This window comes from Aristolochia californica, unplaced genomic scaffold, assembly GCF_029961685.1.
Source record: "Aristolochia californica isolate CCGP_79_NKW_82.1479 unplaced genomic scaffold, dmAriCali1.0.hap1 SCAF_9, whole genome shotgun sequence".
Classification (NCBI taxonomy): domain Eukaryota; kingdom Viridiplantae; phylum Streptophyta; class Magnoliopsida; order Piperales; family Aristolochiaceae; genus Aristolochia; species Aristolochia californica.
In genome coordinates this window covers 27,631,746-27,645,413 of record NW_027182290.1, presented here as the reverse complement: position 1 = coordinate 27,645,413, position 13,668 = coordinate 27,631,746, and the positions used below count along the sequence as shown (strand labels likewise).

General features: G+C 36.8%; 1 protein-coding gene across 1 annotated transcript; it reads left to right on the top strand.

Annotated features, from left to right (window-relative positions):
• Nucleotides 1-4,176: 4,176 nt before the first annotated feature.
• On the top strand, nt 4,177-9,269 carry LOC137941408 (heme oxygenase 1, chloroplastic-like). Its single transcript, XM_068786799.1, has 4 exons — nt 4,177-4,899; nt 7,548-7,771; nt 8,860-8,967; nt 9,063-9,269. The coding sequence occupies exons 1-4, from the start codon at nt 4,467-4,469 to the stop codon at nt 9,153-9,155; spliced, it is 858 nt and encodes a 285-aa protein (XP_068642900.1). The 5' UTR covers nt 4,177-4,466; the 3' UTR covers nt 9,156-9,269.
• Nucleotides 9,270-13,668: the final 4,399 nt, after the last annotated feature.

Below are 13,668 nucleotides of genomic sequence, written 5' to 3'. Positions count from 1 at the left end.
CCATAATCTCATTAGTTGCTCTTCTAGTTGCAATTTTTCCTTGAGGGTCACCAATCATTTGCTCTTCTAGTTGCATCCTCAACTCAAAGTAGTTTTTATTTAAAAGTATGATCTATCAATGTAATTTTATTTGATTGATCATGCTTGAAGTCTCTTACTAGTAAGGTTCCGACTGATCGATCATTCTGGAGGGATGATCGATCATTCCATATTAATTCTACTTGCCTGGACAACTATGATTAATCAATCAGTGAGGAATGATTGATAAATCAATGAGGGATGATCTATCATGCATTATAACATGAAATGGATGTGTCTTGGATGATCAATTACTCGACTATGGTTGATTGATCATGCTTTATATTTCTGGCCTGAATAATTCTGGTTGATTGGTCATTATCAGTGACTAATCGATCATTCCAATGCCACATTAAAAATATATATTTGATAAAAAATTTGGAATTTCTCTCTAAGTGCTTTAACATGTTTCTAAGTGATATGTATGACGTCTCTAAATATGTCTATATGCAAATTATATCCAAAAGCATCGATCACATAAGTACTTAAGGAATAGGAGTTAGAATATACTCTTACAAATATTGACTGAGTTTAAGCGTATGTCTTTGATGCTTGAAATCAAATCTTATCATTGTCTTCTTCCTTGTGGATGCTTCTTCCACACATATTCTTCAATTGTGCTTAAGGTCTTCATTTTGGCTTTGAAGTTTTAGACCTTGGGATGCTTTTGAAGGTGAAGTATTTGGAATACTAGATTTGCAACGTATTAACTCAATTAAGTTTTATTATCATAAAAAACAATATGGGAATCAAACTACGGTCAACATTTCATGCTTCTTCAATGTGACTTGTTTCTTCAATAGGCTCAAGGTCTATAGACCTTGTAATTGAATCACTTGAAGGGAATACGTCTAAAATGCTTATGAATCACAAATTGTTAACTTACTTAGCATGGGTTTTGTTATTATCAAAATCCAGGACTAAGTCAACCTATGTCAATATTGTTTTGTTTTTTCTTTTATCATTTGTTGAAGAAAGTCAATCGGATGCTAGGGTGAATGTGCATCTATAGTTTCTTTTATTTTTCTTAGTCTTTTGGATGGATGTTAGTCGATTGCATGACATTTAGCTGTTTAACTTCTCTTCTTTCCTTCCCATGTTTGGGATGATAGGACGCCTAGTTCAACGAACCACAATAGTGCCCTTTCTCTTTCCTAGTTGATTATCCAAATGCTAGGTCGTGAGAGTAACTTCCTTATTCTTCTATCATCATCTAGGTTTTCATACAAGCCGTCGAGTGCATTCTAGGCCAACCATACAGATCCTATACTAGATTTCTTTCAAGGCCTTTTTCTATTAAGATTGTTCAATTAAATTTTACATTTAGTTATCAAGTGCTTGTTATAATCAAAAGTGATTTCGTGGGGATTTCTTGGCCAACATTCTATACTTTAAAATCCTCTTTGGAGATCGATTTGGGGATTTGAAAGCTTAATCCATCAGGTTTTTTGAATGTAAGTACACCAAAGCTTATATTTTAAAATATTTTATTTTTCTTACCTTAAATTTGTGTTGTAATTGATTCTTCTTGAACCTTAAAATCATTATTGATTATCTAGCAAGTTATGTTGAGCTTTGATTTTTATATTTGACACTTGTTTGAGCTAAAATTTGAAAGGGTTGAGTACAATTGAACCTTTATTTTAAAAATGATCTACTTATTGATTGTTTTGTAGCTTAACTTGCATACTTGTACTTTAAAATCATATATTGAGTTCAACTAATCCTAGGGATTGTGGTTCTTCTAAACAAATCACTGTTGGGGGTTATTTATGATTGTCCGTATGCTTTGAAATATTTATTTGGGTTTTCAAATTGTGCTTGAACTTTGAAATCAAATAATTTGCCTAGCTTTGAGCTCCTTATCACTTTGGTGATCATATAGGAGGGTTGTAATTTGTGTTTGAGCTTTGTATTGTAAAATCATTCTATAGATAGGCATTGCATGTGTGTTGAATTAGTTGTAAGCAAGAAGCTATTGCCTATATTAGGTCAAGCCTTGTGTAGGCAAGAGTACAAGCTCAACATATTTTAATTGTAAGGTCGTTGGGGTTGTATCGAATGAGTGTTAAAAATCTCAAGTGTTGTGTAGACTTTGAAGTCTAGTTGGTTGCTAAAACTCCAATGTATGGGTCTAGACTATCAAATCGAATTTGTTGCTATTAAAATCCAAATGTAGGTCTAAACTTTCAAGTTTAGTTTCCTATTGAAAATCCTTAGTGTAGGTTTAGAATTTAGGTTTAATAGTATGAGTCTAGACTTTAAAGACTAGTTGGTTGATAGACCCACAAAAAGATGTTTAAGTAGCCAACTAGGCTCTTCAACCTAGGCTAGAGTGTGTAGTTTACTATTTTGAAAATTCTAAGTGTGGGTCTAGGCTAAAGAGCCTAGTATGTTATACCCATGCAAAATTTTATTTAGTAAATTGGTTGTTGTGACCAATTGAGTGGTGTAAGTCCCTATGTACGCAACAATGTAATTTAGCTATTTGTGGCTATTAATCATGATGTTGTTGGGATTTTGACCTAGTGAATTCAAATCAAAGGTGTAAACACCCAGTGAGTCCCCTCCCCCTCCCAAATTTTGACTACATCTAATCATCTAAGAAGACCAAATTTGAAAAGAGAAAAAGGAGATTGAACTCAAGTTTAGACAAGGTTGACTCAGACAATTTTTTTTCTTTAAAAAATTAATCTATTTACAAGAATATCATTTACTTAATAATGACATTATCTCAATTCAATAATTAAAATTTGATAAAATAAGAAAAATATCAAAATAATATCAACAGGAATGCCTAAGATAAGAAATGTAAAATAAGAAAAAAAATATTTTAGTCATCATATTGAAATTTGTGGGTGAAAATAAAAATTGGTTGTATCTAAGCTTATTTGAACTTAATTCCGAACTTCTTTTTTCTCTTTAAAAATTATCATTTTACTAACATATAAAATTTGACTAGTATAAAGAAACTCCTAAATCACCTTCAAACTGTTTGCTATAAAAAAAAAAAAAAAAAGGAAAATGCTAAAAGAACACTTGAATAGCCAATAGAATTGTCTTTCTCACACTCCCTCTACAAAGTGTACCTTTCAGGTTGCAATAGGAGGAAGGGGAGAGGAGGTTGTCTATAACCTGGCCTCTCTCTTACCATCCTCCTCTCTCCTATCTGCTTCTATACACCCCCTTTTTTTTTTTTTGGCTTTAGAATTCCTTCATTCCTCATCGCAGTAGGAGCCATCTTCTTTCCTACACCTCTATCTTTCATCCTTGTCAGCAGGAGGAAGCTGAGAGTGGCATTGGCATGTTCCGGGTGCCATTACTCTTTCCGTGTAGGGATGGTCCTAAAAATAAAGATAAAAAAAACAATAATCAACGACTTGGGCACGGTTCCTGGCGATTGTTAGCGTAATGGCTACTCTGTTCTCTGAGTTATATCACGGAAGAGAAAGAGTGAAGGATGATCTGTTCCGTGTTTGGAGTGTCAAACTTGATAGCTGAAGCAAGGGGAAGAGTATGGATTACTCCTCTTTTGGCATGTTTCAGATTAAACAAATCCGCTTCTACGAGTTTGTTTTTCTTTCACAATCTCGATCCAGTTGCTGGTACGCGACGATTGATTTTCTTTTAGCATTTTATGGATGAGGATGTCGATAGCCAGTGGTTGACTTATAAGACTCAAAAAGTAATTAATAGTTGAGACAATTTATTAGTTTCTGAAAATGAGAGGGTAATTAAGAATTAATCAGGTTCCACATTAATTAACAACCTGATTGCCGACAATAAAAGTTAAGGAACTACAGTAACGGCTAATTTCCGTCTCTGACAGAGGTTAAAATCTGCTTAAAGGGCATAATAGAATAATACTGTAAAGATGAGTCAGAGACAGAGACAGGCGAATAAAAAAGGATTTGTCTGGCGCAAAAAAGAGTAACAATTCATTGATGTAATATTGTTCTTTAATGGCGTTTTAGCAAATTAAAGGCAACCTCATCCACAATATTTGAGCGGAAGAGACAGACGTCACACTGGACAGGAAATCGTGATGAGCGGCAGAGCCCATACTTTGAAGTAGCTTAATCCTGTTTCCTGAATACTCTCTACTGTAGATACTGCCCCCTCTTGTGTTTGTCCTTTTTCACTCTTCTGGGAACCATCGTCCACCCTCTCCTTCAGCGATAGGGAATAATAAAACGATTCACACATCTTCATCTTCTTGTTGGAGGTTACTTTGGAAAGGGGACGAAGAAGCCCCCCACAGCAAGCATCCTGTAAAAAATTATTCAATACCCTCGAGAACGCAAGCTTCTGTTTTAACTTTCCTTGAGGAGTAACCCCTCCTTTCTGCTTACTTCCTTCCTTTGAAATTCCATCCAACTTCGTCTTCCATGGCGTCTTCAATATCCATCTCCCAATCACAACCATTTTCAAATGAAAACCACCTAAAAACCCAGAAACTGCGGTCTGCTTTCGTATACGTTTCTCTAAAATATCCTAGTTTCCAAAGTGGTTTTCTCGCTCAGAACCTCTCACATCCCAAGCCAAAAATGCCGTACAGAAATGTTGTTAAGTCGGCTACAACTGCAGAGAAGCCAAAGAAGCGATACCCTGGTGAGGCGAAGGGATTCGTTGAGGAAATGCGTTTTGTGGCTATGAAATTGCACACCAGGGATCAGGCTAAGGAGGGAGAGAAGGAGCCCGATACGCAGCCAGTAGCAAGATGGGAACCCACCATTGAAGGCTATCTCAAATTCTTGGTGGACAGTAAGGTGGTTTATGATACGCTTGAGACGATCGTCGACAAGGCCTTGCATCCTTCATGTAAGTTATTGTACCTCAATTATCTTTGTGTTTGGGACATCTTTTCCCGGCAGAACAATTTTCCACTTGATTCCTGGTTATCTTTAAAATATTAATTAGGACAAGAAAATGTCCTATTTCTCTAATAGGAAACCATGGGGAAATGAAAACAAGAAGCATTAAAGTGGGTTTTATCACTCACCTCTTATTTCAACTTCATTTCTATCATTTACGAAGTTTTTTGTTTTGTTTCTAGCATAGACACATACATTACAAATGCAAGAAAATTCCAGTCAAATAATTTTTTTTCCAATACGAAATTTTGTCTTAAGGAAAATGATTTCTCCATCATTTTGTTTGCCTATAGCGGCAAAAATGGTCCCTTAGGATGATATGGCAAGAATAAGGTTACACGCGACATGTCTATATTATCCTATTGCATTCTCTGTGTTTCTTAGAAGTTTTGAACCTATATGTGATTTCTCTGATGCTGTCACCATTTAAACCATGTTTTAACTTTAACCTTTCTAGGGATCAGTTGTAACTTGGATACGCAAGGTTTTGACTAAAAGCTCTGCAATATTTGTTTGAATTGTCCTTCACAAGGACGAAGTTTGATTGAAATTATTTGAGCCACTTGATTTTTTGTTGATTTAAGTTTTGGGTAACTTCTGTGGTTTATATTTTCGTCTTCTGCTTGGCTGTGCTTTTGCTTCGAATGTGTTGATTATCTGGGTCGGTTTCAGTAATATCTCTAATTGAAAATTCGGTGCATTTCTTGTCTGAATGAAATTTCGTGGGAATACTGTACTCATCTGTGTAATAGTTACTTTGGCTCAATGGTCACATGGGATGTTTTGTGTGAGGGCTTAGGTTCAAGTCTCGCCAAGGTCACAGGTGGTGTATATGTGTGTAATCAACTTTCACAAAAAAAAAAAAAAGTTGTTATTTTTTGTCACTTTTAGTAAATAAATATGGTTTGACCAATTTTGAAAGAAAGGAAAAGAAAATTACAGAAAGAAACTCTCTCTATGTAACTCAAATCTGAATTTGACTAAGGCGAAAATGCCTTTCACCTATTCACATGCTCAATTTATAAAGCTGATACAGAAACCATCTAAGGTTGCCAGTTTTGGCCATTTCTGAACACTGGCAGCGTTATTCTAGGTTTGTGACATTCATTTTGTAAGCAGATAAATGTATTCTTGGGGTAAAGATACTTAAATGGTTTTTGAATCTCAATAAACCTCTTAATAATTTAGCATAGTTGTCTCATAAATATATTGGTGCATTTATTGATATCTGTTAGCAATATCTGAAGATTTGAAAGAGCAGTTCTGCATTGTTGGAGAGGTGATATTCAAACCCAAACAATTTTTTGTTTGGAAAGACACCACGAAACTCATTGGAAGAGCAAGAAGAATATGAAGGAGATTGTGGAAATTTGTGAAATCAATATATTAAGTGCACTAAGTAGGTTGGAGTTTCATTCATTTCTGTGGAACTCCATTCTTTATTTGAAATGAGAGTTGCTGATTTTTCTCCATTTAAAGAAAAAGCTTTCTTCAGTAAAGCAGGTGACAAAATGCTTTCTTCAAGTAGAAAAAACAAGGATTTTTAAAAAAAACATACAGGCCTGATGTGGTCAACAATTTTCTTTCGCGTTTTGGTGCTTGATATGTTACTTAGGAGCTGATTCACTTTGTCAATACCCATTTTTACCTTTCAATGAGCACCCTTATTTTGAGCTTCTTTTTCAATGAACTGTGCAACTGTTGCATAATCTTCAGTCAGCTGCTGCTTCTTTGGGTTCTTGCTATATTATCCTATCAATTTATTGACTAAATAATTTGCTAAAAAATTTAAAAAATCTGTCAATACATAGCCCAGTTACTGCTAACCACTTGCATAAAAAACAAAGAAAGTTATTGGCTTTAAAAGGCTAAACTTATCTATGCTTCTGGTCTTTTGGGTACTATTTACATGTTTAACTTTTTTTTTTTAAATTTTTTTATAGCGTTCACGCAATATTTTTATCACATGCATGTTATACATGTGCCATTGAATGCTTTATCAGAAACAAAAAAGAAGTGCCATTAGATGGAAAATGTCTAGCTGTATGGCCCTGTCTGTTTAGTGAGCTGTTTTGAGAGTAACTCGAGATTTGCTGCTAAATGGTAGATTTTCTGTTTTCAAATATATGGTGGCATGGAGTTTCTACTTGACCATATCATGCCTCTATTGTTTTTGTGAAGAATGATTTTTTGACTATTTGGGTTTGTCAATTGTTTGTTCTTTTTTATATTACTATTGATATTCGCATGTGTTCTTCAGTCTTTACTTATTAACATATTTCTCTACTTGTAATGAGACCACTAAGGAAGCACAAAAATGAGAAGACTGGGGAATTTGAAGTGGCAAAAAAGTGCCTTGACTTGAGTGTCAAGGATAGAAATTGGAAGAGAGATCCCCTGTCCATTGGAACAGTGGTTGTGGGAACTTGCTGTAGTATGTCATATTTAGTAAACAAATTTGAACCTCAGCTGTCCACAGTTGAAGCTTCAGGACCATTACAAGCCATTTCTCATATTGAACACAAGCAATATCAATAAAATTTCATTTTCTAAATAGTGAGTCTGATCATCATTTTCCTTTTCGTTTGATTACAGATGCTGAGTTCAGGAATACAGGTTTGGAAAGATCAGAAAATTTGGCAAAAGATTTGGAATGGTTCAAGGCGCAAGGTCATGCCATACCAGAGCCATCTACTCCTGGTACTTCTTATTCTCGATATCTTGAGGAACTAGCAGAAAAGGATCCTCAAGCATTCATGTGCCACTTCTACAATATATACTTTGCCCATACTGCTGGAGGCCGGATGATTGGCAAAAAGGTACATGATAGCTTGTCCATAATGCATGATTATTTTTATTAATATTTTGGTAATTTCTCTACTTATTTTCTCAAAATAACCCATAATTATCAGGCAGAACTCTACCCAAAACACTCTATTCCTGTGACATGTAAGTTCAGGTTTTATTCTTTCATTGTGGCCAGTGCCTGCTGATTGTAAAGCTTCAGCGGTGTATTCCTTCTGAAAATATACGTTTTTTTCCCTTTTACTTCAAGATGACTGAATATTTTGTGTGAAATTATTTATTGAACACTAAGAAATATAAACTCATAAATAATAAAACTTAAGTGAGATTGTTATAGATTTCTCATGAAGTCCTTGGCGGACATCAAGGATTGACAACAGTGCTTGTTGTATCAGTCAGTATTGGGTACCTTGAAAATCCCATACATATTGACCATTACAGAGATCTGTATCGATCTTTATTAGCTGAAATGTAAGAAGTTCGATATGTTACCCATTTGTAATTTGCAATAATCTAAACCATATCGAGAGAGCTGGAAAACATAATGTCCTCTCCTGCAAGGAATGCTCCTTTGGGTCTGAAGGCATCTCCTGTCCTTCCAATCTATGTGATTGAAATGTTGACATTTATGAAGTGGAGAACTAATTGTCTAGATCATCCAATCCTAACATGTTTGACTGAACTGTTACCTCTCTGGTTCACGTGGATGCATGCATGCAGGATGACGGTTAACTTAATAGCATTATGTTACTATTCTGTCTTCTTGTGGTTGGGCCAAACATCATGGTCGGGGTCTGTTTGGAACTCCTAGAAAAGAAAATGAGAATTTAACTATTATTATTCCAAAAAGTAGTAAGTGGAAATAAGATAATGATCAAATTCTTCTTTTTCACTAACTGTTTTTGGAAATAATAATGGTCAAATTCTCATTTTTTTTTCTTTTCCATGGGGCTCCAAATAGACCCTTTATGTCGAAGAAAGTTTTCTAGCCTAAAAAAAAAAAGGAGAAGTTTTCTAGCCTAAAAAAAAAAGGAAAAGATGCTCATTAGCAATCAGGAACACCCTTCCCGTGCTTGCAAGTAATATTTTCTTTCAAATGTAGGTGGCAGAGAAAATTCTGGACAAGAAAGAACTAGAGTTCTACAAGTGGGAAGGCGATCTCTCTCAGCTGTTGCAGAATGTCAGAGAGAAGCTCAATAAGGTTGCAGAGGTGATAATCAACAGCCTATGTACTAAAGTTTCCGATCTTAAAGTTTCTAATGCTTATAGATCCCTGATATAAGATTTTAATTATGCACATTGCAGAACTGGTCGAGAGAAGAAAAGAACCATTGCTTGGAGGAAACTGAGAAATCCTTCAAGTACTCGGGGGAGATATTGCGTTTAATTTTATCTTGATTGTTTAATCAACTATCTCTGTGAACTCTTGAAGTTGAAGCATTTTGCAGAACAAATTTGATGGTAGAAGATCTATCCATTCTGTAATGCATTTCTTGAATTTTCTTTTCCTTTCCTGAGTATCTCTGCTCTCTGTAAAAGATTCAATCTTTATGATAATAATGTGCACATAAAATGCCTTGAATCACCTAGAAAATTTGAAGCTACCTGTGGGCACTGGAGTAGAACTGGAAGCCACTCTCTGCAGCGTTCTTGAGCAGTGGCATTTGGAGGAGTAAAGGCATGTGTCCTTATCAGAAAAAAATATAAAATAGTAAAAAAACCGTGATTTTATTTTGCGAGATTTTTTTGTGTTATCTTCTTTATAGCTTTTTGTTGATTTTCAGGATTTCATGATTTAGGTTATGGAGAAAAATGAGAGACACCACTGGGAGAAAATTGGAGGAGAAGAGGTTATGGATTTAATCCAAACTCTCTCCTATAAGTGTATTTATAGGTATCAAAATTATCAATATTACAAGTATACCCTTCACTCTAATAAGAGTGAAGAAGAGACAGGAAACATAAATTAATTACATCAGGGCTATCTTAATTACATCATGTATCCTAACACCCCCCTCAAGTTAGGAGGTAATGGCAATGATCCCAGTTTAAACCAAATAACATAAATGTAGTAATAATCTCCTCCATCACGGTGTTCCAAGGATAAGTACGAAACTAAACACAAACTCTCACAAGGTAAAAATGGATGATAAAACATAAGTCGAAATTAAATTCAAGGATTTTGAACAAATATAGTGAAAATAATAACTGAAGTGGGTAATGCATGTCATTCAAACGGCCATAAAAGACCCTCAAGTACCAATTAAAAGTCTCAATGGACTTTAAACACCCATATGAATAAAAGGGACAACCAAAGCAATGCTTTAAATGAGTTGGCCAATAAGGGTAAGTGAGAGTTAAATAAAGGATGGTGGGAGAAAAACTACCAAAGGGTAATGGGTAATAGGTAAAGAGGAAAATACAATGCTAAAGCCACCATGTGATTTATTTTTCTAAGAAATTCAAATTTTGCATCAAACGAACCAATACTAACAACAGTCAGCAAATGAAGAACCCAAGGCAAACAACCAAAAAGTTCTTCTTTAGAAATAATGTTTCAATAACGAAAATGGGCCAATGCCCAAATAACATGCACCATAAGTGCAGTTGTATTACCGCCAAAAGGTAATGGGTAATAGGTAGAGAGGAAAATACAATGCTAAGGCCACCATGTGATTTATTTTTCTAAGAAATTCAAATTTTGCATCAAACGAACCAATGCTAACAACAGTTAGCAAATGAAGAACCCAAGGCAAACAACCAAAAAGTTCTTCTTCAGAAATAATGTCTCAATCAAAGAGATACAATAGCAACAATGAAAATGGGCCAATGCCCAAATAACATGCACCATATGTGCATCGGATAACCAGTATCGGATAACCAGTAAATAATAGTAGTCCTTAGAGTAATAAAGACACATGAAATAGTCTACAACGAATCCATCAGTAAAGAAAGAAGTTGCACCAAATCCGGGTAATAATCCAAGATAATAATTCAGCCAAAGAAAAAAAATTGAGTCGAACCGAGTAAGATATCATACCAATATAGCCGAGTTTTAGGAAAATAGGTATAAACCTAGTGACCTGGACCTGAACCAATATAGCCGAGTCGCAGGAAAAATAGGTATTATTGGAAGATGGGCTCAAGCCCACAAGCTCAAGGCTAGAAGCCCACGAGTCAAAGGAGTGGCAAAGTGGTTATTTATGGTATATTCCATAAAGATGACATGAAGATGTAAATACATTGTCTTGGTATGTCTTTTAATCTATTGAGTTGTAACCCTAAGGGCTTTGTAACACCACAAATAAGAGCATTGGCTAAAAGGTAAGGCATTCAAGTCTTTTCCTCTCTTTGAGAAAACGTCCAACCACCCTCTCTTCTCCCTTGACGCAATCTTTCCTTCCCTTAATCCAAAGTCTCCTCTCTAACTTCCTTCTCCTTCCTCTTCTCTCTCTTCTCTCCTTCTTCTTCAATGTTAACCTAGAGTCATTCTCATGGGGTCCTAACTTTTACAGGTATAAACCTTGTGACCCAGACCCGTATAACCGAGACATGAAATAAGTGGCATTAGCTAAGTTAACTCACTGAATTGACCCGGACCGGGTTGACTCAGTTGACCTGACCCGCTGGGTTAACCTGAGCGAAACAGAATGCTATAGGTAATGCTTGGGTTGGGTCTCTGTCAGAACAGACTCGGCATGACGTTGGTTTAATTTTTTTGAAAAATTATCAATAGTGCCTTCGCCTTCGTCCCATGGCCAAACAAAGCTTTCGTCTTCCTTGTCAGCAATGATTCCCAATGGTGAAGCAAGACCACCGATTAGCTACGGCTAGAGTTTACGCTTTGGTCTTTTCGGGAGCAAAAGTGACGTTCATCAGACGGCACAATGAGAGCTCTCAACTCTTACGGTGGTGGACGAAACCATCACCACCTCATGGGACTAACGGGACAGTCCAGATGGAGAGCGTCGCGCTCTCTAGACTCTCGGTGAAGACGACGACACTAGAGAAGATGAACAGTCTGTCTGAAATGCTCTCGTGCCTTCCTCTCTCTTTATTAGCTATTTAAACTTAGGTTTAGAGATTATTACAAATTGAACCATGGGCCCAATACAATGCCCCCAACCCATTAAGCCTACTCTAAATACCCTATTTACATAATCCAAATTGTACAATAATTATAATCATAAATTCTATCTAAAATAAAATGCAAGATATTGTAACATCCCTCCTCAAATTGATGCTAGTGAGTCAACCACCAACAATTTGCCAACTAGAAAATTATGCCGTGGTTGAGACAATGCTTTGGTGAAGACATCAACCACTTGAAGATATGAAGAGATGTACGAAAGAGATATTACTCGACGATCCAAAGTGTTGCGGATAGAGTGACAGTCAACCTCAATGTGCTTGATGCGCTCATGGAAAATAGGATTGGCCTGGCCGCAATCTGAATAGCACTCGTATTATCCGCATGAAGTGGTGTAGGGGAAGTCTGAGGAAACTGGAGCTCAGTAAGAAGACCGCGGAGCCAAATAATTTCAGAACACGCAGTAGACATGGCGTAATACTTGGCTTAGGTAGATGACTTGGACACCCAGTCAAGAAATCAGTGCATCCCCTAAAAACATACACCAACATATAGTAGAGCGACGAGTATCGGTGCACTCTGCCCAATCAACATCATTGTATACAACTAGTCGTAGCTCCGAGCCAGTAGGAAAGAATAAACCACGAGCAGAGGACCCGCTCATATAGCAGATAATATGCCGAACTGCCGTAAGATAAAAGTGCCTAGGAGATGACATAAATTGACTGACCTGATCGACTGCATAGGAGATGTTCGGGCGAGTAATGGTCAAATAGATAAGACTCCCTACCAGTTGGCGATAGATAGTCGGATCTTCAAGGAGAGTCCCTTCATCTTTTCTATATTTGACATTGACCTCCATAGGGGCAGATGTGTCCTCCAACCCAGCGAGAGTAATAAGATTTTGAATATACTTATGCTGGTTTAAGAAAATACGATGGGTTTGTGATGTACCTCCATCCCTAAGAAATGCATGACTTGTCCAAGATCCTTCATATGAAAGGTGGCATGTAACACCTGCTGCAACTTGGTAATCAGTCCAGAGTCAGTGCTAGTAATGATGATGTCATCAATATAAACCAGGAGAATGAGTATGCCTGCGACAAACTTATAATATAATAGAGATGAATCATACTGACTCTGTGTAAACTTGTGGAGAATAAGGGTGCCACAAAACTTCTCAAACCAAGCCCAAGGGGCTTGCTTAAGTCCATACAGAGGACGATGAAGCTTGCAAACCTGATCTGGAGAGGAGGTAGTCATATCCGAGGGGAGCTTCATGTATACATCTTCTTGGAAGTCACCGTGGAGAAAGACACTCTTCACATCCATTTGATGTAGTGGCCAAGACTAAGAGGCTAGAATGTCTAATATAGTACAGACCGTGGTCATCTTAGCAACCGACGTAAATATCTCCTCATAATCAATCCCATATTCTTGCCTGTTCCCCAGGGCCACAAGGCAGACTTTATACTGATCCAACGATCCATCTGAATGCAGTTTGACAGAGAATACCCATTTACTCCCAAGAGGTTGAATAGTAGGAGGACAAGTCACAATGTCCCAAGTGTGATTTTTCTCTAGCGCTTGTAGTTCTGTTTGCGTTGGTTTTTTTTTTAACACTCATGTGCCATAGCCTGTTTGTAGCCAGAGGGAATGGAAATAGAAGATAATGTAGCTGCGAGTGATACAAGGGAGGGGAAACCATACCTGGTAGGAGGGTAAGAACGATGCGTGGATCTGTGAAGAGTGATGGGAGCAGGAGCAAAGGGAGGATCAGGAGCAAGCGCCAGGTCAGGATGGGGAGGGGATATGAATGCA

What these genes read in the sequence shown, in the direction of transcription:
- LOC137941408 (XM_068786799.1), top strand. Translation starts at nt 4,467, where the DNA reads ATGGCGTCTTCAATATCCATCTCCCAATCACAACCATTTTCAAATGAA. An exon ending in CAAGGCCTTGCATCCTTCAT is followed by an intron (nt 4,900 to 7,547) that starts GTAAGTTATTGT and finishes GTTTGATTACAG; the next exon opens with ATGCTGAGTTCAGGAATACA. An exon ending in AGCTCAATAAGGTTGCAGAG is followed by an intron (nt 8,968 to 9,062) that starts GTGATAATCAAC and finishes TGCACATTGCAG; the next exon opens with AACTGGTCGAGAGAAGAAAA.